Below are 24,543 nucleotides of genomic sequence, written 5' to 3' on the forward strand. Positions count from 1 at the left end.
TCACGTGACCGTTCTAGCCAACGAGACGAGAGAAAACATCAGCTGCCCCTCTGGAGAGGGAGGCGGGAGGTGTTCCTCTTCCCTGCTGCTGCCCTGAGTGAGTGGCAGGTGGTCCGAGGCTGGCCGGCAGCACCAGGACAGGGCGCGCCCCCCACCACCCCGCCCCGTGAGCTGCCTGAGCCACAGCTGCACCTCCTGCAGCCAGCATTGGAGGCCCGTGTCCCACGGCTGAGCCTAATCTGAGCTTGATTCACAGAAACTCAAGATCCGTCCTATTCTGTGGTCCATAACGAGCATTCAACTCAACATGTCTTACAACGCTTTCTTTTTATCCTTCATCCCCCAAATTTACTTTAAAGAGTGGTTTTTAAACAAACAAATTCAACACAAGCGAACATGCTAAGAGACACAATGGCATTTCCCCCCAGAAATTACTTGGTGCCTGTGATTTTCCCAACACGCCGCCAGCTGGCTGTCGGGAGCGGAGGAGCACATGGCTCAAAGGGGTGCCTAGTTCTGTCTTCAGAACGTCTATCGATTGTAACAGGCGGCTCGACAGGAAAAGCTCGACAGCGCAGGCGAGAAGCGGTATTTATGACGGCCGGGTGCTCATTATGGCGGCCTCTGACAGGGCCATTAGAGTCGATTTTTATGTTGCTTATGTATTTTCTTTATCTAATGTCCCTGGCATTGTGTTTATTAGCCAGTTGACAAACACCGGGCTTGGAAGTGGCTGGTTTTTCCCCTCCTGGCAGAAATAACGAGAACCGCCACTTTAACCCGACTCCACAGTCAATGACGGAGGAAATCCGATGTTACATCTCAGACGGAGCACTGAGCACGCTCTCCATGTTTACGCTCTTGCATCAGGGAAATGGAGCGGAGATGGTCCACCAAGCGAGGGCAGCCCTGACCTCACGCTGCAAAGGGGGTTCCTGCCTCCTCCCCAGCTGCACGGAGAGGCCAAGGCACTCCCGACTGGGCCAGTCCCGGATGCTGGTGTGACGCTCACCTGGCCCACTGACCTGGGCAGACGGGCCCCAGCTTAAACGCCAAGATGGAGCAGGCACCTGCGTCACCCAGTTTCCAGAGAAATCCCACCTCACGCGTGAAGACTCAGCCTTCAATGGTCACAATCAAGCAATGCCTCTCACCAAACCCCTGGGAGCTGCTGATCAGGGTATGTCCCTGGGGTTGATCAGAGGGGGGGCTTCTAGGGCGTCCAACACAGGAGCCGGAAATGAAGGACGCGGACGCCCACTTGGGCTAATTTCTGTGACTGTGCCCGTGGCTCCCACTACCCGTGGCCCAGGGAAACCAAGCAGGAACCGAGCCAGTTCCTTCTGTCGCTCTGAGCCACCACCCAGAGGGTGTCCCGCAGGAGTTACTCACCCAGCGGCCGCCAGCGTCCCGCCCAGCAGGCTGATCCCGTGCAGGCCCTGCTCGCACCCGGAGATCCGGAGCTGCCCCACGGGGCTGGCCACCACTCTGTGCTTCACCTCGCAGGCCACGTCCATCCTCCCTCGGACCTAAGGACACATTTGAAGCGGGTGAGAATGTGCGTGGGAGAGAGCGGGTCGCTCTTACAGCTCCACGGAAACCCCCGTGTTTAAGCGGGAAACATCTTCAAAGCTTCCCCCCATGTTTGGAGTTTGGTCATACACGGTGTCATTCCTACCGTACAGCTACTTTGAGGACAGAACAGCCCCATCGTCGCCGTGGGCAGCGCCCTCGCCTTTGCTCCGCAGTTACCCCCTCCTCCTCCCACTGCTGATGAGCACCGGAGGTGAGACGAGGCCCCTTTGGAAGAGCTCCTAAAACTAGGCTGCCCCTACTTTCCAAAAGCAATTAAACCATCACCCCAGTTCTCACCAATGAAAGCCGCACACAGACCACGGCCCGCGGAATAAAGCGTGTGTCGGAGTAACGGTTACCGGAGCGAGTGCGGCAGCCCGCACCTGCACCGCCACCTGTGGCAGGAGGCGGTCGGGAGGCAGAGCCCTTGGAATGCAACTCGCAGGCTTTGCAAAGCTTCCAAATGTGCTGACACTGGAACGAATGTGAATGCACAGAAGCATCCCTGACGCGTCCTCCAGGTCAGTGGTGGCAGATGTCGCCTTTGGTCAGCACAGCACAGGCTGAGAGGGAGCAGATTCACCAAGAGCAGCGAGAGGCCAGCAAGGGGAGGAGGCCGGTTGCTACTTTATAAAAGTCCCTCTCACCCCGGGGAGCCAGGGAGTCAGTAACGCACGGGAGGGTGGAGGGGTGCGCACCTGGACCAGCCGGCCCTGTCCCCCTCGCCCACTGACTCCGCAACCAGCCCAGCGCCCATGTCCCTCCTCCTAAGCCCACGCTTCCCGCAGTTCCACCTCCCACCCAATCTCGCGAGATAAACTGGCCCAGCTGGGCCGCCCACCCATCAAGACCCCGTGGGCTCCTGACTACAGCTGACTGCTCCCTCCCCATCTCCATCTCCGCTTGGCTGTCCTGTGGGCACCTCAAGTGGCCTTGTCCCAAACGGTCACCTGCATGCATTCCTCCCATGTGGGGCATTTCGGAGAAGGCACCGTCCATCCCTGCCCCGCCCGAAGCCGGGTTACCTCCTTCCTGCACCAGCCTCACCTGCCCCGCAAGCCCGGCTCTCACATACATGCTGTCCTCCTCCAGCTGCACCTCCTCCGTGCCTCCCACCTGCTTCCAGGTACATCTAGACCAGGGGTGGGCAAACTTTTTGACTGGAGGGCCACAATGGGTTCTTAAACTGGACCGGAGGGCCGGAACAAAAGCATGGATGGAGTGTTTGTGTGAACTAATATAAATTCAGAGTAAACATCATTACATAAAAGGGTACGGTCTTCTTTTTTTTTTAGTTTTATTCATTTCAAACGGGCCGAATATGGCCGGCGGGCCGTAGTTTGGCCACGGCTGGTCTAGACCCTTAAAGAGGTCAAAGGCGTTCCCCCAACCACACCATGTGTAAGCAGTGCCCTGAGATCCCATCCTAAGCCCCCAGGCTCCAGAGCCGCCCTGTCCCATCCCCATTTTCTGTGCAAACCGACGGGGTTTTGAAGTGGGTTCCTCTCCAGGTCCCATGGGGGCACAGGGGGTTTGCTGGGAAACCTTCTCAATGTCCCTGAATGGCCCGCTTCTAGGCACCGCAGCCTGTGGGATAAACCAAGCTTCTGAGAGGGTCCTCCACCCTCCACTTCACCAGGTGGGCCATTCAGGGACATTCTGGGGTCCCACCCACCACCTGTCACTGTGGCTCGGGGCCACAGGGCTTTGCCCTGAAGGATAAAGGGCACCTGACTCTCGGGGTCGGCACAGAGCTGGCTCGAACCTGTATAGAGACCTGGCCGCTGGGAAGGACTTGGTGTTAGTTATCCCAGCCACAATCGACATTTAACCAATGGCCTTGGCCTTTGACCTTGTCACCGAGGGTGCCCTACCCTCTGCAGAATCTTACCCAACAGCCTCAAAAGCTGATCACTCTTCAAAAGCAGGTGGCCACCCCTTCTCCCAGCCCCCTGGGGGCCTCCCTCATTTCTTGGGGCCAGAACCAACAGCTGCCCCCCACCCTGCACATCTGGGGACATTTCCAATCCCCCTGAGCCACTGGCAGGTGCTGAGGCAGGACATTCGCTACCACAAGTCAGGGTCCCACTGATGGCAGAAGCATCACGCACGTGTGCTGGACTGGACAGTCAGTGTGTCCACCACCCGGGCCAAGGGTCCAGGCCCCATTTTCCAGAGCAGGCTCCCAGAGGAGTGCTCCGGGGCCCAGGGAGCAGCTGGACACGCCGCCCGTCCCGGAAACACGCAGCCCGCACGTTAGCATGTTAAAGCTCGGAGCAGTCTCGCAGCAAAACCGGCTCATGCGTGTTTACATAGCCCTGTGAATGGGCTCCCCACGACCCTGCCTCCCACCGGGGTCCCGCTCAGAAGCCCTGGCCCCGACAGGCCCATGGCTGTTTCCCAGCAGATCCGGGCCCAGGAGACCTGGCTCAGGCCCCAGATCTGGAGCCTGACACGCCACGAGCCCCCTCTCGGGCAGGGCTCCCCGTGGCAGGCTCCAGAAGCTGAGACGGGCTAATTTAAGCACAAAAGCAATTGCGGAAAGGCTGTTCCATAACTCAGAACTTCTGGGAAGGCTGGAGAAGCCGCTCAGAAAACTGTAGGAACCGAGGCTGGCCTCAGTCCAGCGCAGCCAAGACCGGGCCTCAGGAAACATCTGCGGGGACAGCCAGGGACTGCAGGCATGCAGCTGCCGCTGTTGCCACCGTTGCCCCTGGAAACAGGATGTTGCAGCCACCGTCAATTCCCTGCTGCCCGCCTCCCTGTCACTTGCCTCTGATTCAAGGCCCAGGCAGGAGCCCAGAGCTGGCTCGGGGGCCAAGCCAGCGCACGCCTGCGCCGAGTGGCAGGGGGAAGGGGTGGCTGCCAGGGGAGGAGGGCTGTGCCCACATCAGCCCCAAAGGAGGATGGGGACGCAGCACTGCTGCAGAAATTCAGCAGGAGCTGGAGCGAAGGTGCCGTGTCCAGGCCCCTCCCAGGCCTCAATGTCCTCATCAGTAAAGTAGGAATAACGACACTGACTGTAGCCTTGCTGGGCTGTTCCGTGGGACCAACGGGAGAACTCAGGGGAAGGGCTGGATGTGCTGGTGGGCAGGCAGCCCTGAAGGCCAAGGACCTGCGTCCCCCCCGGGACACATCCACCCCCACCTGCTCCAAGAGCGCCCAGGGAGACAGACCCCAGAGTGCAGAGGAGGGCCGGGAGGTCAGGGGGCCGATGAAGGTGACTGAGGACGCAGGGCCTGAGGGTCCCCTGTCGGACTTCACCCCCCTAGCCCAGTGCCAGGCTCTGGCCAGGCTGACTGGCTGAACCTCGGAGGCCGTGAGCCTGGCTGCAGCGGGCAAGGGCTGCTGGCCACGCCTGGCGAGGCCCGAGCTGCAGTGGCTGTGTCCATCCCAAACAGCACACAGCACCCAGCACCCAGCACCCAGCACCCAGCGCCTGTGCTTCGGACCTGGACCACAGGGATCTGCAGCTTGGCCTGCCCACCGCTGCCCCCGCCCTGCTGTCCCCAGGACCAGCACCTCAAGCCCAGCAACACGGCGCTGTCCCTGGGCTGCCAGGTCGGAGCTCCCGCCAGGATCAGGCTGCCCTGTGGCATTGAGAACAAGCTGGCGGACCTGCACGGCCACCAAAGCCACAGGCGCCCAGGTCAATCCCAGAGCGAGGGAGGCCCATCCACATCAGCCAGAACCGAAAGCGCACCATCAGTCAGAACTGAGCAACCGGCAAGTCCCAAACCTAAGTCCGAACGAGGCACGTGTCACTTCTGACCACGTCCCGTCAGCGGGTCCTTTAGTTCTGTGACATCGGAGGGAGTGGCTCCTTAGCTCAGCGCCTCTGGGCTTCTGAGCCCGTTAGCAGCAGCGTTGCTGAAGATAATGCACCGCGACCCACCGACGGCCACTCTGGCAAACGAGGAAAAGCAGCAACTGTTCTATCAGCAACATAACATTCTATCCACCCTGCTAGGAACAGGCTCAGATGCCACAGAAACCCACACAGGAAGCTCTGTCCCTCAGACAACAGGACGCTTGGCACGCCCTTCCACAGTGAGAGTGACAACCCGCTGAACGCTGACTCCTGCGACAGAACAGAGAATGTCCCTGGGACGGGAGCGCAGCCGCTGGCATGGCCGGCAGTGTGGTGACGGGAAGCCCAGCCTGAAGTGGCAGGTGGGTTTGTTCCTCGTGCCACGGAGCTGGCAGGCCGGCAGAGGGCTGGGAGACGCCTGCGGACAGAGATGGGGTGTCGCAGCCCTCAGCAGGGACCTGCAGAGGCTAGAAACCGGGCGGCAAGCAGAGGAGGCTCAATAGCAGAGGAGGCATCGGGGAGGGAGGGAGTCTCAACACAGGCTGGTGGCAGGCACCGCCTGGCAGGCCCCAAAGGCAAACACACCCGGGGCTGCCACGAACATGGGGGCACAGAGACGCGGCAGAATTCAAGCTGTGCGAGTACAACAGCCCTGGCCCTGACCCCCCACCCTGCGATGCCACCACGCTCCAGGGCCCAGCCGGCCACTGGGTTCCAGTGACAAAATCCCACCCACACCGGCCATGAGCACGAGCCTGACCCCGTCAGCCATGAAGGGAAAGGCCCTGAAGACACTCACTTGGCGGAGACATCACAGCCCTGCCCGGGCATCAGGCTCAGGGCCACGCGGGTCCCCACTGGCCTTGGGGAGGCTACAGCTGGGGCGGGAAGGCAGCCGCTGTGGGGGAGCAGGGCCACACTTTGGGGGAGACATGGGCAGCTAAGACATTTTGGAGAAAATGACGTCTACAGAGACCTGAATGACGAGAAGGAGCTGGCGGGTGAGAGGCAGCAGGTGCTGGGCAGGTGGAGGGGACATGGCATGAAGCAGGGCTGGGAGGCTGGCCATGAGGCCTGGGTACCCGAGAGAGAAGTGCGGGAGACACGTGGCCAAGGGTGCAACACAGCCTGTTCGGCCGGTGCTGAGTCTGACTCTGTCCTTGAGACCCCAAACTTTAAACCAGGGGCGGTGCACCCGACTGCGTGGTGTTAGGCCGGGAGACTGGAGCACCCTGGCCCTGACGCTGTGAGCCACCAGCACAGACCGGGGAATCCTCTCTTCTTCAGCCTGGAGCAGTCCTAACTGATCCTGCCGGGTGCCAGAATACAGCCAGAACACTGCACGCGCTCAGTAAATACTTGCTGAATAGATGATCTGATTATAGGAATCATTCCAGTCCATTCCAGGAGACTCCAGCACTCATGAGCCCATAGCTGGGGGGAGGTCTGGTGCCTGGGGAGTCCAGGAGGGCTTCCTGGAGGAGGGGCTGACATAGGAAAGCAAGCAGGCATTTTCTGGGGGAGGTGTGGGGAGGAGAGATGGGGGCAGGCGGGTCACATGCTAAGACTCTGGTGCTAGAGAGCGCCCAGGGCATTTGGGGACTTGGGAGGCAGCCTGGTCACAGGAAGGAGCAACCCGTGTTAGAGGAGGCCACTGTTGTAGCTGCTACAGCGGTGAGGACCCAGTGTGGGAGACGGGAGAGGGAGGGCACACGGTGACACCGATGCCCCCGAGAACGTCCCATCCAGGGCAGAGGAAGGGCACACTGTTTCTAGAACCTCCTCCATGATGGACAGGCCCCGAGTGTGCACAGATTCTTGGGCTAATGGCTGCCTTCCAGGCAAGAGCAAGGAGAGAGAGTTTAAAACCCGACCATCGACCATCGATGGCTGCTGAGCACAGCTGTGTGGGAGGAGGCAGCCCCTAGGACCTCGGGGCAGAGGAAAACGTGCCCAAACTGGGCAAACCAGTGTGAATTTGGAAAACACAAGGCTAGAGGGTGCCAGGGAGGCTCCCAACAAGCCAGTCCCTGAACATCTGCCAACAGCTGCCCCAGACCCGCTCCCGCCTCTGAAACCACGGCTTCCAAGCCCCAGCCTCTCGCCTGGCTTTCACGGGGACTCCACAGGCCACAGTCAGGACACAGGGATTCAACAGCCCGCTGCCCGCCCCCCACTCTCGTGGAGCTCACACCCCACCATCCACAGCCGGCCCGCTCCCCACACCATCGCACGACAGTCACCTAAAGCCACAAGAGCGGCTGACATTAATTGGTGGCAGAAAAAAATGGATTTTTCATGCCTATTAGGAGACCTCTGAAAAAATGAAGTGCGTTTCGTTTCATCCCCCTTTTAACATGAATGGCGTTTAATGTTCAAATTAAGCAGCTGGCGCCAGAGGCCGGGTTCCCGCCGGGTGAAAAGCGAGACACCCCGAGCCAGGACTGTGTCCCCCCGCCCCGCCCCCCGCCCCCTCCCGCTGCTGTGCCGTCTCGGGAGCACGTGGGCCAGGCTGCCCTTCCAGAACCTCTTCGCCCTCCGTGCCTTTCCCTTCTAGCCGTTCCCAACCTTGGCGTCCCATGAAGAGAACGCTGGGAAGAGGCTTCTAGAAGGGAGACACGGCCTGCCTTCTCCCAGGCGGTTTACAAACAAGGCACCCAGACGTTGGCCTTGGTACCTGCCCCAAGTCAGCGGGCACGGGGTCCCCGGTGAGCCCAAGGCTGTCCCCGGGCGTCCTGTCCCCGTAGCCCGGGCACCGCGGAGGGTGGCAGATGAAGTCCCCTTTACCCCCAACGAAGGAGAAGTTTCACAACGTTTCGCCGTGAAGGCCTCTCGGCGAGCCTGCGGCGTGATTTATGACGGTGTCCCCATGTTCCAGACACGCTCCGGAGGCCACGGCGAGTAGGGCCTTGATGGCATGAGGCGGGGGGGGGGGGGGGGGGCCTGTTCCCACAACAAGGCCGGGCTGCCAACCAATGCACATGCTCTGATCGATGCCGGGCAGGAAATTTCACGCTCCAAATTAGCTGCCTTCTGCCCAGAACCTATCAGTGGCTTGATAACTTGAACATATAATTCTATACCTTTTACTCTTTAAACAATAATTCAACCTAATCCTGTGGCTGAAGCCAAGATTTCCAGCCCGAAAGTGCACTTGCCATTTGATTAAATACTAATAAATGCAAGAATAAAACACCAGTCCTTTATCTTACAGTGAATTCTTCAAAAAACCATAAACTCTCAAAATTCATTATTTCTCTGGAGAAGGGGACAGGTTCTTCCCCTCAAAGACAGCTTAGCAGCCTCAGAGTCTTAATTAGAACAGTTATCACAGGATTTATAGTCCGGGCTTACAGCAAAACGGCGTCACCCTCCAGGTTCTTCGACTTCAGGTGACCTGCCGGTCAGAAGGGCCTCAGGCGGGGCATCTGGGTAGCCAGCAATGGACAACATCACAGACAGGTCTGCGGTGCCCCCTGAACAGAAGACTGACCCTCCACACACAGACCTGTGACCCTCTACACACAGACCTCTGGGCCCAAACGAGGCAGGTGAGTTAGTGTAAACCAGGACACACGGATGTCCTCGGGCCTTCTTGCCATGTGTTTGGTACTTGAAAATGGGTGAAATATGTTCACGTTTCACCCATTAACAAGTCAACAGGGAAATGCTGACAAAGGAAGATGGTGAAGGAGCCGGAGTCGGAGACTCGTTTTCTGTGGTTGTAACCAGCACACGGAGCCGCGGCGACGACAGGACCCTCCTGCAGTGGTGGACAGGCCGCGGGGTGGCGTCCAGGGGGACATCACATCCTGTGACTGCGGGACTCGGCCCAGGACACCTGCCCGGGCTGTGAGGATGGAGGGGCCACAGCCTTGGGTCGGAGGCTCAGGGCTGAAGCCCAGAGATGCTGGCATCACTGAATAAGTCAGGCAGTGGTGAGCCAGAATCACATGGTCCTCTGTCACTGCAGGTGCCAAAGACACAACCCATCACAGCCAGACCCGGGCCCTTCATCCCATCCACCCTGCCATGTCGCACCCTGTTGGGACCACCTCCGCCCCTTCTGCCCCAGCCTCCAGTGTGTGGGACTGGGCCCACATGTCCTCTCACAAAAGATGGCAGGCCAGGTCACACCTGCAGGTGGGTATGCATGTGGCTGGACGATTGGTCAGCACCTGTCGCTGAATCCCCTCCACTCCTCTGGGGCTGAGGTGTCCAGCGGCCTGTCCCCAGCCACTGCAGGACTGAGAAGGGCAGGTCTAGGATAGAGGGGCAGGTCCAACCCATCTCTCCCCAGGGCTGTCAGCTTCTGGGGGACAGTCAGAGCCAGCGCCACCCCAGGAACTCGGAGGGCTCAGAAATTCTGCGCTGAGCCCGGCAGATCTCGGCTGAGGGTCAAGGGCAGGGCGCAGGCAAGGCCAGCTCTGGGGTCCGGGATCGGCGACAGTGTTGGAGAGGATGATGGCATCAGATGAGGCCAGGCGGAACTGGAGTGGTTTAATGAAAATTTAATGTTTAATATAGAAAAAATAATTTTGGCTCACGTTACTTGATTGAGACACTTGTTATATACATGGAGAACACATACATAGAATCCACATTCTGCAGAATCTATGCTTCAATAACGACTAAGACCAACTCATTACCAATCAATCTACCGATGACACAATGACTAAGTATTGTGCAAATATTTTTCCTCAGAAATAGGGATTATTGCAAAATCATACGTACGCTACACCCAATCTCTGTTCAAATAATTGATCGGTGGCGTCCTATCTTTCGCCCACATCCCCACTTCCACCAGGAAGACCTCTACAGCAGCATATTTCAGCAACGAACAGAAATGTAAAACTTTGAGGATGTTACTACAAAACTGAGCTGGCACATTTTATCTAAATTACAGCAGAATGAATTCTTCAAACAACACTCGTAGATGAGAATCACACGGACCTGTGATGTTCATTTCAAAGGTAACGAGTTAGAAGAAACACCCACACTGTCACAGAGGCAAGAGCTTTGATAATGAACGACTCCTTTACACGCTAAGAACCTAACCAATTAGCGAGCAAACTAACATTAACCATCTTTCTAAAGTGGGTTTTAAAGGAGGATGCTGCCGCTCTCTCCTCTTCTGGGGACTCGGAACACGGACGGTAATGAGGGCACAAAGCCAGCCGTGGACTCCAGGAGCACTGGCCCGGAAGGCAGAAAACATGCCAACTTACTCCTGGAGTCCTGACGAGCGTCCTCATGAAACACGGATCGTCACCTCCCTTGTCTGACAATGTCCTTTAGAAAGTCAGGACTTTCTCTTTTCCCTTTTCTTCCGACACTGAACGCCGAGGCCGGGGTGGCTTCTGGAATTGCCGTGGTGGTCCCGCGGGTCTGAAGAAGAACCCCACTCTGGCTCACAGGGACAGCACGGGGCGCCCCGGGCCCCCTGCCCAGGGTGACTCCGAAGGGGCCCACCCAGGAGACTCGGGCAGGGCCACCCACGCCAAGCCAGTGACCAGGTGCATTAGATACAATGTCCCAGACATTCCTTTGTTTAGAAGTTACCAATATACTTCTTTTTATTGTGGCAAAGTACACATCATACACATCCATGTACAAGCGTACCCGTCAGTGACGTCACATGCATTCAATGTTGTGTGACCATCACCAGTCTCGCCATCCCCAACAGAAACTGTCCCACTAAACACGGAACCCCTCCCACCCAGACCAGCCCCTGCACCCGCCCTCCCACGTCCTGTCTCTCGGAAGCTGACGCTCTAGGAGCTGCATCTGGAATGTGTCCTTTGTGACTGGCTTATTTCACTCAGCGTAATGTCTAACAGGCCCGCCCCTGGTGGAGTGTGGGTCAGAACTTCCTTCCTATCAAGACGGAATTCTATGCCATGGCACGATGGGACCACATTTGGGGTTTGTCCACTCATTCCTTGGTGGACTGCTGGGTTAGCACCAATGCTGGACTATTGTGAATAATGCCACCATGGCTGTTGGCGCACACATATCGGTTGGATGCTCTGGGGTACGCCTAGGAGTGGCCTGGCTGGGTCAGGTGGCCCCTCTATGTGGAACTCTGAGCGAGGGCAGCGCGGGTGAGGGAGCGGCCGCTGCCCGCGCTGCCCTCCTCTGAAGGCCGGGGGGGCGCAATCGGGCCTCATTGCTGTCTGCCTCCCGAGTCCCTGGCACTGTGACTGCCAGCCGACACTCAGTAAATAGAATTCCCTGCCCTTTCTCGCCAGCCAGGACTGAGCCTGCTTTAAACCCTTAACCTGGGAAGACAATAGCCAGACCCAGCCCAGAGGGGAGGGGAGGGGAGGCGAGGGGAGGGAAGGGGAAGGGTGGGGAGGGAGCCTTGGAGGGAAAGCACCCCCCCGCCCCCGGGGAGCTCACTCGGGGCAGCGCACCCATGCATCAGATGAGGCAGCAGTGGGCAGGCCCAGAGGTGCGGGCGCTGCTGGCGCTACTGCACAGATAAAGCCGCATCCAGTCCCATCCCGGGGCCCCGGGCCTCCCATGGACCACCTAGGGGCTGCTAGCCGGCATACACGCTAAGGCCCCTGACCCCCAATTATCCCGAGAAGACCTCCATCTCACTCGAACACACTGAGCACCGCGCGTGTGCTTTTGTTAAACGAACAGTCCAGCCGAAACCGAAGGTAACTGCCGGGGAAGCTGCCATGGCTGCGGCCGAGACGCCACTGCTCACCCTGGCCTGTTCGGAGCCATTTCACAGAGAACGTGGGCCTTTGGTTACCGCTTTACTCATTTCCCGGCCCCTCTTCCCGTGGCCAATTCCCTCACCTATTTCTTACGTACTTTGCATTTTCCTAAATGTGTACATTTCTGCAAACCCCCTACAATTCTTCCTTAGCACATGGCTCGTCTATAAAATTCGTAAAGTAACTGAAGAACCAGCAGGTCCACGACTCACGGTGGAGCTGCAGCTGCCGGGCCCTCTTGCCCTGTGCCAGCATTTCACCCTCTCACATGTCAATCCCAGTGTCTCCCCAAAACACGTGCCCCCCCGCCATGTTTTTCATCAGCCAAAACCCTTCTGCAGAGAGGGTCTCCAGGCCCTCGTGGAGCTGCCACCACAGCGACATTCTGCATCGTCTAAGTGTCACCACGGCTGCACCCCAGCACGCAGTGAGGTCCGGCACTCCGCCCCGCTGCACCCCAGGTCCACAGCCACCCCCACACCCAGCAGAGGGCCCTGGGGAGTTGCCCCCGCCCCCGCAGCCAGCACTGCTGAGAGGGCACCGGGAGAAGACAGAATGTGCGACATCGTCCGTGTCTCACCACTCACACGGCAAGTCCATGGTCTTCCCCGAGACACGTGGCTTCCTGCTAAGCCACACGTTTTTTATAAGAGCATTGCATTCTAGCCACTGACATAGCCAGTAACCGTTCCCCAAGGAGTCATTCTTGCGGCCGGTACCATCCGATTTCCTCTCCTGCGCTGACCCCCACCTGGCCGCTGCTGGGGGCCTTTGGGTCACAGCAGAGGACGCTCATTGTGCAGAAGCCCCGGTGCGAGGGCTCCCTGGGCTGGCGCCGGCCCTGCTGGAGATGGGCCTCGGCGCCCCTGCCTCTAGTGTGTGCCCTGAGCGGGCCTACAGGGCCTCTATCCTCCCGGCCAACACGAAGCCCCATGGTTCTGCCCATCACCTGGCAAGTGACATCCCTCCGGGGTGCACCCAGACCCTCTGCTCTTCCTCTTAACTGTCGGCTCTGGAGCAATTTGTTGTCACACCCTCATCAAAAGCTGAGAGACCAGAGATACTTTGTAATTCTTAAAACTTCGATTTTAAAAAAAGTCTTAAGTATTATATATATGGATTTCAATGAATCAGCAACTCCATCTTCCAGAATCCTCCATCACCATGAAGAGCTAAGCAGACAGTAGTAAGAGAAATAAAGTGTCTGGCAGAGTAGAGTTCCTTTTCGAAAGCCACCTCTGGATACGCTGGAAAACCTACCGTAGCAATGATAGCATCTCTCTATCATCCTGCAGCAGAGTTCTAGCTGGAGACTTAGTCATTCCATCAATTTTAAACAACTTGGAACTACAGTAATTAACGCCTATCACTGTAAAATATTTTCTGCTTAGTGAAACACAACTTCTTCTACAGAAACAATGTGAAGCGTATAAAGAAACATTAGTGTGCTGGGCAAACGAGAGACACAGAGCCAACAAAAGTGAGAGGGAACTGAAGGTGTGTGCGTGCAGCTCCTGGGACGTGATCCGCACGGAAGATGCAATTTTGAAGGTGGTCTCACGGGGCAGGGACCGCCGTGAGTATCACCTGAACAACAGCCGGCCCACCGTGGGGATGCAATAAAAATTAAACCATCATGAGAGGAAGGTGATCCCACAGCTTAAAGCAATATATATTCCAGACGCTCTGGGGCAGCAATAAGAAGCAGCTCGTGCAGGAGAAGCGAAAGTTCCAACCCAGGAGGAAAGAGCAAACAGAGCCCTTGTAAAGCCAAGTGTCGGACAAGGACTGCTGCTTCCCCTGGAAATGAGGCCGCGCCTCCACGGACTGCGGCCTCCATGGCGGCCCTCTCAGACCATGGGCCACAGTACTGGGTTTCACTCAGTTTCCTTGGGCTAATTAGTTCTTCGAAATAATTAGTAATATCCACAAACCTTCTTCATTACAGGAAATATTATCTTTGTGTTTTTGTTGTTGTTGTTAATCGTCACTTGAGGATATTTTTTCCATTGATTTTTACAGCGAATGGGAGGGAAGGGGGAGGGGCGGGGAAGAGAGGGAGGGAGGGAGAGGGAGAGAGAGAGAGAGAGAGAGAGAGAGAGAAACATTGATGACAGAGAGATATATTGATCGGTTGCCTCCGTATGTGCTCCTTAAACTTCAGAAAATTAACTAGAATTTTCCCCTTCGAACTCTAAATGATTTCATTAGACATGTATTTTTAAAAGTCTGTAATGCTCAGACAAGGGGCACTGCTCAAAAGAGAATAAGGCAGCATCCCAGCCCCTGGCTGCGACAGAATTCCAAGTCCGCTTCTACCTGAGCGGGGAGAAGCGGAAGCCGGAAGCCTCTACATATAAGGCAACGCAACCAGACAGAACGCAATCGAAGCTACTGCCTTCCAAACGCGTTATTGCTGCCAATTAGAAGAATCACTTCGACTTAATTTCAAAGGCACAATCATGCTCAGCAGAAACAGCCTCTTTTTTAAATTTCAAGGAGGATGTGCATGAAGGCCGTAACTCACCGGCAGCTGTCATACGCCCTCCCTGACGGCAGCGCCGCATTTCATAAATACTCCTCATCGACAAGCCAGGCTAATTCAGGCTAATTTCATTGTATTTTGGTGCTATCTCACATTTGTGTGCAATTACCTTTATCATGTTATTGCCAAGGCAGAAAGTAATCAGAACAATTATTTGGAAACGGGGGTTTATAAATTCTAAATCACAGTCGCTGGCATTTTTGATAAAACAGCAGCTTTATCTCGGGAAGTGGCAGGGCCGGGGGATAAATCACGCATCAGTCAAGTGTAGCTGACCCCAAGTGCATTGCACAATATCAGAAGTGCTTCCAAAGAAACTTCCCGGCATCATCCATCATCCTTCATAATCCTAAAGTAGCTGCACACCTGAAGAGCAGGGCTGGAGAATAATCATAATAATAATAATAAAAAAAGGGAAAATTCGGGCAGTGTGGGCAAAGCCATTACCTGTCTCCCTTTAAACGGTGAGCTATGGCCCATGCACATAAACAAATAGGACTTTCCAATAACTCCAAATATCTGTATTCATACGCGTCACGCGGCTGTACATATAAGTGAAGTAAGGAGGAGAGTCCTGCAAAGAACACGCGCCTGCCCCGCCTGCATTTCTTCTGAAACCCGCTGTCCTGTCGGGTCTGTGCGGGGAGCTGCACACGCACAGCCTCCACATCTGTTCTCTAGTCCTCGTTTGCTCTGAAACTTGATTGCAAAAAACAAAGGGGGGATGTAACTTGATTTGAAAGACAAGAAAGGGAGGGACCCTGGAGTCCCCACGTCAGTGTCCCCTAAGTTAATTACAGATGACAGAGCGCGGGAGTCACACAGGCCATTAGGAAGGCAGTTGGCCGGGTCCCCAATCACATCCTCACACGGAGAAGCCACCTCGGCCCGGGCCCCAGCTGTCCTTAGGGAAAGACAGCCACCACACCACACCACACCACGCCCCAGCAGACATTACCCACACCTTGTTTCACACCCGCGTAGGAGGGCAAAGAAAATAACCGTGTGGTCGCTGGGCTCCTTTCTGCCAGAGAGCGAACACCCCCAGAAAGAACGCTTCTGTGCCGCGCTGCAGGGACCCCATGACAAGGACCTGTGGGGAGCTAGGGGAGGACTGACGTTCTTTAGCGGAAGATCCCTGGCTCCTGGCCAAGTGCTTTACACACGCTCTCTCAGTTACTCCTCCCAGCAAACCTCAGGTAGAGCAAGTCACTTGTAGATGAGGACACAGCTTGAGGTGTTAAGTAAGCAGCCCAAGGACACAGTATGTAGTGGCAGGTGGGTATTCACAGTCAAACCCCAAGTACTTCAGAGGACTGGCTTCAGCCAGACCCCCGACCGTCCACAGCACAGACATTCCACACTGTATTTGTCAGCACAGGCTGGGTTACTGCGTCGTAACAAACACCACCGAACCTCCACTCTGGTTTGGGTTCCTCTCCAGAGCAGGGGCCTCCGTGTGGGGCGTACACCCACGCAAGCTGCTTCATCTCGCGGCATCGCCAGGACACCCCACACTAGCCTGCCTGCCACCACAGGGGAGGGGCAGGGCGGCCGTGCCCCAGTGGGAAATGGGCCGCCTCCCTAGAACAAGGTCTGGACATTTCGGAGGATGTCCGACAAGTTCCAGTCTTCATCTGCTGAAAACCGACCATTGCTGTCAGCTCAGTTTTATAGTCCTCTGCCCCCAGCAAACCCCACTTGGTGAAATATGAGTCAGGGCTAAGACCCTACCCAACAAGTGTCCATAAAGATATACATACTTTACAACTGCTGGCCGTCACACCTCTAAGGACGAACACTGCGTGAGTCCCCATTTAAACCATAAAAACCAACACCTTTTAAAGGGTTTCATGTTCATCTAACAAACTTTCAATATATCTGTTTACAACAAAGGGAAGTAAGAATCATAACGAATCCTATGTAGTAAAAAGTGCCAATTCAAAGGTAAGGCGGGGAGGGGAAGAGGGATATCTGTAACAATGTCAACAATAAAAAATAAAAATGTGTATCCATAAATAAATAAAATAAAATGGGTTAGTGAAAAACAAAAAACACCCCACTTACTTGATAGAGAATGCCATGAAAGGAAATTATTATTCTTCACATAAAATAATGTTAGAGGACCCTCACTGTTTTATTTCTTCTCAACACGCAACATTGAGATAGTTGCGAAATAAGCTAATTAACTGGTCCACCTCTTCTGAAAGAAAATTATTTCCTTTCTGTCTATTCCAGTCCCAGTGCCAGCCCTGAGCGCCCAGCCACACTTCTCCGAGTCCTTAAAGGAGCGCCGCACACCACCTTCCTGCCAGGCCAGCGGACGGAACATTCTCTCCTGCACAAACCGGACTCTGCCACCGGCCCCGTCTGCACCGGTGACCTCAACACCAGCACCGGGCTGGCCAGTCTGTTTGAAGGAACCGCACGGAAGGGAGCTACATGGACCCCAGGAGCCCGCGACTCTGTCCCCGAGGGAGTTGCAAACGCGGCAAGGGTGCGGGCCGGGATGAACGTGGCTTCGCACTGTGGGTTCCAGAACAAACGCAGCCTTTAGCGTGCATGCAGGTGACAGACACAGGCACATGCTGCATCGCGACGTGCTTGCCTGGGTCACAGCAGGTACACAGACCCCTCTGTCCACTGAGAGGGGCCGGGGAGACGGGACGGGAGGACGAGAAGCTCCGCAGGGCCCCGTGGCCCCCTCGCCGCTGGCAGATGGGCATTCACCTTCTCAGTGAAAGCCCTTGGTGGCCTCGGGGACTCAGAACCACGACGCTACCTGTTTACCTCTGAGCCTCGTTGGCGCAGAGATGCAAGTCGGGGGAGGGGTCGTGAGTTGTGGCTGGGACAGAAGAAGGTTAAACAGATCATAAATTAAGGTGAGTGTCAGCTGGCCAGCAGCTTTCTATCACATCACAAATCAGACGCAGAAACATCTCCTCCTGCTTAAAATCAGAAGCCACTGAGGATGTCCGCTCACAGCTTCTACCTACAGCCTCTCCTGCCCCAAAGGAGGAGAGAGCAAGGGGCACACGAGACCTCTATCCAAGAGCAGCCAGCGGCAGCGGAGAGGTGTGGGCTGCGCACGAGTTTATCTACAACAGGGCACAGCACCACCGTGGCGGGTATTTTTTCCAGAAGCGCCGGGACGCCGGGCATCGGAGTTACCCTGGGCTCCGCGGTGGCCCGGGCTGCCGGGCAGAGAGCAGGGAGCAGCGCCCAGGCCAGGCCCAGGGCCCAGATGGACGCAATGGCCGGGGACGGCCAGTGGTGTGCTATTTAGACATTTTATAAAGGAAGCGAGAGATTGAAAGCACGTCCAGGAAAACAATACAAATGAAGATTTCACTGACATGTTATGTGCCTTGAGCCCGGGTATTAGTCTTGTTCTAACGGTAGCCTCTGCCCTCCCTGGGCGCGCGTCCGACCTCCACACACTGTGCAACGTGCTTGCTTCTCCGCATCACAGGGAAGGGCGGCTGGTGAGTCAGCAGCAGGACAGCAGCGCGGGGGCTGGGGTGCGGGGGCTGGAGGAAGATTAGTGACAATGAAAATTCCAGACACTTGCACTTCCTTAAATATTTATAAAACGGCTTCCCGTTTGTAAGTCCACTTGATCCCAAAGAAGTAAATGATCCATTTTCTTTCCTTAAAAATAGTGAGGACCGAGTTAAGAGGGAGACTCCAAGCGGCCAGCAGCACACCGCACAGCCCCTATCGCAATGCCCGCTGAGTCCCACGTGCACGGTGAGCCTGCGGTGCCGCCCGCACCACGCAGACCTCCGGGGACCCACAGGGCAGCATCAATCTTGTCCACGCCATCCTGCTGGACACGGGAGCCCCCAAACTGTCCTGCGGGGGCTCTGGGAATGTCATTACATTCTCCGTGACCAGACGCAGGGCTGTTTCTGCAGGAACGCACCGCCCGGTGAAGCCCTGATGTCATTTTCGCCACGTGAAGCCGCTCTGCCCAGAAAAGGGGGAGACAGATCCTGGCGGCAAGAGATAAGCCTGCGACAGACCCAATCCCATCCCCGCCTGACAGCGAAGCATGTCCGTGTTATCACTGCTCCCCTCCGACGAGGTGATACGGGAGGTCAGGGTTGGAGAGAATGGCTCCAGAATTTGGGAACGGGCCCGATGGAAAGAAATGAGAATTTCCTTTCTCTGCAGGCAGACAGGAACTTGCGAGTTCAGCGGGCCATCGATCACCTCTAGCAAGTCATCATCAGCGCGCGGAGCGCGGAGGGAGTGTCTTATCACTTGGCCTATAAAAGCTTCGGCTCCGTGGGGTAAAAACGCACTGAACTTTAATCAGCACTCCATTCTCACAAATAAACCCAAACACCCAATTACCAAGTGACTATTTATAGTTTCTAAAATAACTTAACCCAGTTTTACAAAGCGGATATTTTAAGATTCGTAGAAAACTCCTGCCCGAAGCCAGCAATACAGACTACACTTATTTGGCCTCGGCCCGGAGGATCAAGAGATCTGTAAGCCCCAGTTATGTTATTTGTACCGCAAAATCAACAAGAAATTAATTTTATTTACAAACAATTACTGGTCACAGGAAACTGAACCATAAATTTAAGCTGTTGATTTTGTCAAAACGCCAAACCCTGGTAAATGGAGCACCGGAGAGGTGACAGGGTCTGGGTGGGGTGTCACCATGTCCGAGTCACTTCAATGGTTTTGCAACACAAGATCATTTCCAACAAGTCCTTCACTCTTCTCTAATTCAGCCCACCTCAGAGTCTCAGAGTCCTGTTCAGGCAAATTCCTCTCCCGCGGAGCTGATGTCCGTATTGACACAGCACAGAGAGGGGGTGGTGTGTAATGTGTTCACACACAAAGAAAATCTAACGCTCAAAGCCCTGGTGATAAATAAATATAAATAAAAGCAAAGAAAACCAAATGTTGAAGCAGAAAGAACTCTAAAGCCCACTCAGTACCCTAAGCAAACAGCCCGCCCAGACCAGCATCATCCAACGCAGTCACATGGAGTTACCTGTTTACATTTAACTTAATCAGGACGTAGTAGAATTAAAAATTCAGTTACCAAGTTGCACTCCTCACATTTCAAGTGCCAAACAGCCGCGTGTGTCTAGGGGCGACCCTATTGGGCAGCACAGACGCAGAACATGTCTATCTTTGCCACAGGTTATGCTGACAGCGCTGACCGGCCCTGGCACTGTAGGTCTCAGGAAAACGAGACCCAGGAAGTCGGGGGACGTCACTGATCAACCAGGAGCCTGGCCACAAAGCAACCAAAGCAAGTGGTTGGTCCTTGAGCCTGTCAGTCACTTCTGCCCAACATAAGCCTAAGCTCCACGGTCAGGGCCTTGTCTAGCCAATATGTACCCTGAAACATACGCCCAAACACACCCCACCCAGGAGCCTGACGAACAGCAGGTAGATGATGCTTTGAATGAGCGAGCACCTGAGTAAATGACCATAACACCACGGTGACCCGAGATCAGAGACACAGCCCAGAACCCAGGCAGCTGAACGGCTGTTAACAATTTCTACCTAAGACTTCAGAAGTCTTCCCAGCCTAATTTAGTTCTCAAAAACACTGCATTAAGCATCTCTATGCACAACATTTTAATTAATTCTTTGGGACAGATCCTCAGATATGAAATTGCCCTAAATTTCTACGATGGAAGAATGTTACCTCTTGGAGGGGGCACCACACTGTCTCTATATCCAATGGCAGCAAAGATTTCAATCAGCACTTGGGACAAGGTTAGGTGAAGAAGCCAAACGCAAAATTCTGATTATTCCAGGCGTAGAAGTTATTGCCCTACATGTGTGAGTGTGCATGTGGGGTGTGTGTGTGTGTGTGTGTGTGTGTGCGCGCGTGCATACGTGCATGCGTGTGCCTGTACTACACAATCAAGAGAAGGGAAAAACAGAAAATACAAGCAGAAGAATGTGTGTCCAAGACACTGGTGTTAGCAGACAAGAACTTTAAAATAATTATGATTTGTTTAAAAATAGGAGGAAAAGATAGACAAAATGAATGAGACAGGGGAGAATGTTAAATACAGAATTGAAATACATATTAAAATATGAAATGGCCATCCTAGTATAAAAACCACAAAATGTGAAATTCAGGACTCACTAGATAAGATTTATAGGACAGAGCAGAAAACAGGATTTGTGACCCAAGAGACAGAGCAACAAAAAATATCCAAACCGTGGCATAGGAAGAGAGAAGGAATGAAAAAAAACAAGAGCATTAAAGCTCTGAGGGCCAGTCACCAGGACTACCCTCCCCCCAATTAGTCCAACCAGGGAAGGGGAGTGGGTAAGAAGAGCAATAATATAAAGAAATAAGTCCCTAATTTTCCAAAACAAGTGACATCTATCAACCAGAGAGCTAGCTTTAAATCTAAGACACACTAAACTAAATTTGGTTCCTAAATACTACAAAAATAGGCAAACATCTCGTGAGACAGAACAAATTAAAAAGGAGAGAAAGTAAAAATAAACTGTACAAGGAATGAAAATAGGGAATATAATTACAGAGATTTAAAACATAATGAGAAAACTAAGAACAATTTTCCACCTCAAAAAACTGAAAACCTGGCTTAATATAATTAACCTAACTAGAGCTTAAAAAATAAATAATCTGATAACTACAAGAGCAATTAAATCAACAGTTTAAAAAGTCTCCCACAAATACCAGGTTATATAATATACACAAAATCTACTAAATGTTCAAAGAAAAGATCAATTTAATATAAATTCTTATAGCGAACATAAAATAGAGAATGCTCAACCTATTCCATGAAGTCAGTTTATTTTTGAAACTCAAATCAGACAAGGACTCTATGAGAAAGGAAAAAAAAAAAAAATAGGCCAATCTCATTCATAAGCACAGTTGAAAAAAATCCTAAACCAAAAAAAACAGGAAGCTGTTTAGAAGATAGTGCTTAGTGACCCAGTAAGGTTCAACCCAGAATTCAAAAAAGATTTAACATTAATAAATCTATGAGTATTTATACACATTAACAGGCATGGGTGAGGGGATCACATCAATTCCAATTGATGCAGAAAAATCATTTAATAAAGTTCAGAGGCCATTAATGACTTTAAAATTTTCTCAGACAACCAGAAGAGAACTTTCCACCAAAAGCCTACAGCAAGCATTGTTTCGGGTAGTGAAACATCAGCATCTTTCTTTTTAAAATAAGTAAACAAGGTAAGTATATTAATTATCACCACATCTGCACTGAACATGGTGTTGGGCGTCCTAACCAGCACAACATGCTCAGTAAAATAAATAAATGATTAAGAGGAGAGGGAAAGAAGCAAACTTCTCATTCATAGGTGATGTGATTGTGTACATCGAGCATGTCAAACTCAGAGCCCGAGGGCCACATGCCTCATTTATTTGGCCTGTGTTAGCCTTTGACTTTGACATGCTTGGTGTACATAGAAAATCAAAGAATATACACAGAGTATGTTAAAATCAGAGTGAGAATTAAGCAAGGAACTAGATAGAAGACGAGCACACAAAAAATCAACAGCATTTTCTATACTAATCAAAAAGAAATCCGAACCCTAAAACAGACACCACAGTAAGGGCCCGTCGGCAACATTACATTAAAAAATGATTAACCCTGAGAGACTACAGAGGACCTAAGTAAGCATATGTAGAGAGCACATTCTTGAAGAGGAAGAGTCATACCATCAAAATGTCATTCTCTCAGACTCTGGCTGGGTCACTCAGTTAGAGCATCAAATCCTGATATCCAAGGTTGCAGGTTCAATCCCAGTCAGGGCACATACAAGAACCAACCAATCTATAACAATAAAAGCATAATATGCTAATTAGACCCAACATCCTTCTGGACAACCTTCTGGAAAAAAGCTGGGGCTGGGAGAAAGCCCGGGTCCCAGTGCCAGAGGGAAGCCAGTGCTGGCAGCCTGGGGAAGGAAGGCCTATTCTTGCACGAATTTCATGCATCAGGCCTTTAGTGAATGCATAAATAAGTGCAACAACAAGTCTCCCTCCCTCCCTCTCCTCCCTTTCAAATCAATAAATGAAAAAAAAATTTTAAAGATGTCATTCTCTCCACATCCATCTATAGATCCAGTGCCTCCAATCAAAACACAAAGGCCTTTCCCAAGAATTTGACAAGCAGATTCTGAAATCTGTTATGACCACAATGTGAGGACTTACCCCCGATGTTAAAAGGCCTACAGCTATGGTAATTAGTACAGTGCAGTCTTAGTACAGAAACAGAACCATAAAGCAAAAGAATCATAAATTCAATTATGTTCAACTGTATGAAAATTAACAACTCCTGTCCATTTAAGACTATAAAGGAAAAGAAAAAGTAAGCCACCAGCTGGGACATCCCTGAAGCCTGTATACCTGACCAAGGAATAGGATCCAGAATATATAAATACTGCTATAAAGCAGCAAAAAATGGACCACCCAGGAGAAATAAAGGCTTATGCACAGGCATTTTGCAGATGAGGAATCACGAATGGCAACATGAAAAGGTGCTCAACCTCCCTGGTAATCAGAGAACTGCATGTTAAGACCATAAGGAGACACTATCTACCCAAAGGTTGGCCACTGGTAAGTAATTCCAAGTCTTGGTAAGCATACCCATCAGCCCTCAGGAGCCTCATCTGTTTCGCCCATTCTTACTAAACGGTATTGTCTTGTAACACAACAGTGCAATGACTGTGCCCCGAGTGTGCAGACCCCCAGGAGAAACTGTGACGAGTGTGCACAGGAGCAGCGTACAGAGCGATCACAGGTGCAGGGGTGACAGCCAAAGCCGGGGACAATTCAAGTGCCAGCGACAGGAGAACAGAGAAGTGCAGACACCAGGGGTGTACAGCCGTATGATGACTGCTATGATGTACAATGAGCTCCATGCAGCAACGCGGGCGAAATTCAGAAACTTCATTCTGAGGAAGAAACCCGGTCTCAGGATACCAGGCAGCATACTATCCTTTTAGAGCTCCCAACAAGCCCCGCTAAAGGAGATCCTGTGAGGAGCAGGTAGATGGTCAAGCCAGACACCACTGAAAAGCAAGAGAATGATAAACAGAAAATCCCACACACTGATAACCGTGGGGTGGGGAGGGGGCGGGGAGGGTGCTGAGGGAGGGGGCAGGGGAGGGCACACACAGGTGAAGTCCACGGGACTGCTGATGGGAATGTCTTACGGCCATGCTAAGTTGACAGGGTCCTGATTATCATTTTATTTTATAATTTACCCATAACTCATATGCTTTAGTGTGCATCAAACAACATGATTTTAAAAAGAAAAAAAGGAGAGAGAAGAAAGAAGGAAGGGAGAAGAAAAAGGAGAAACTGCATCAGGAGAACAGGGAATACCAAGTCAACACAGTAAATACCACTGAGATGGAATTCCATCAGGAGGAACACTGACATAGCCTGAACATGTCACGTGACGACTAGGGGCTGAGTCTTACGCTGAGAGAAACTTCCAAAACTTCAAGCGATCATCTGAGATTGAAAAAGGGGTTGGTCTCACCACCATACCGTGGGTGGATAAACCTTTATATGTAAACCAAGACCTTGCAGGCTAATGCATGTGCCTGTGTATTTCCTCAGCACCTCGAGACGTGGTGCCACTGAAGGGATGTGGGCATTTCCATACAACAAAAGTCACACCGCTCCCGTGGAAGCATTTGGGGACCAGCATGGCATTTACGGCCATCTGCATCCCTTACACGCCCGTGGACACCCGTGAGAGCCGTCCGCATGGCCATGGACACCCATTCTCATTTCCTGAGATGTGTGCATGGCGGTGGGAGATGTACCACACCTATCACCCCCTCCGGAGCACCACTGGAGGCACATGAGGGTCCCTGTTGGCCAT

The 24,543-nt window shown here is 53.2% G+C and overlaps 1 protein-coding gene across 1 annotated transcript in view; it reads right to left on the minus strand.

Annotated features, from left to right (window-relative positions):
* MGMT (O-6-methylguanine-DNA methyltransferase) overlaps positions 1 to 24,543 on the minus strand; it is a 156,283-nt gene that overhangs the window by 121,370 nt on the left and 10,370 nt on the right. The window contains exon 2 of the mRNA XM_081105395.1: positions 1,393 to 1,529. Within this exon, the coding sequence (XP_080961521.1) occupies positions 1,393 to 1,517 (125 nt within the window). The 5' untranslated portion in view covers positions 1,518 to 1,529. The remainder of the gene's footprint in view (positions 1 to 1,392; positions 1,530 to 24,543) is intronic.

Source organism: Myotis nattereri, assembly GCF_964212035.1.
Source record: "Myotis nattereri genome assembly, chromosome: 13".
NCBI classification, from domain to species: Eukaryota; Metazoa; Chordata; class Mammalia; order Chiroptera; family Vespertilionidae; genus Myotis; species Myotis nattereri.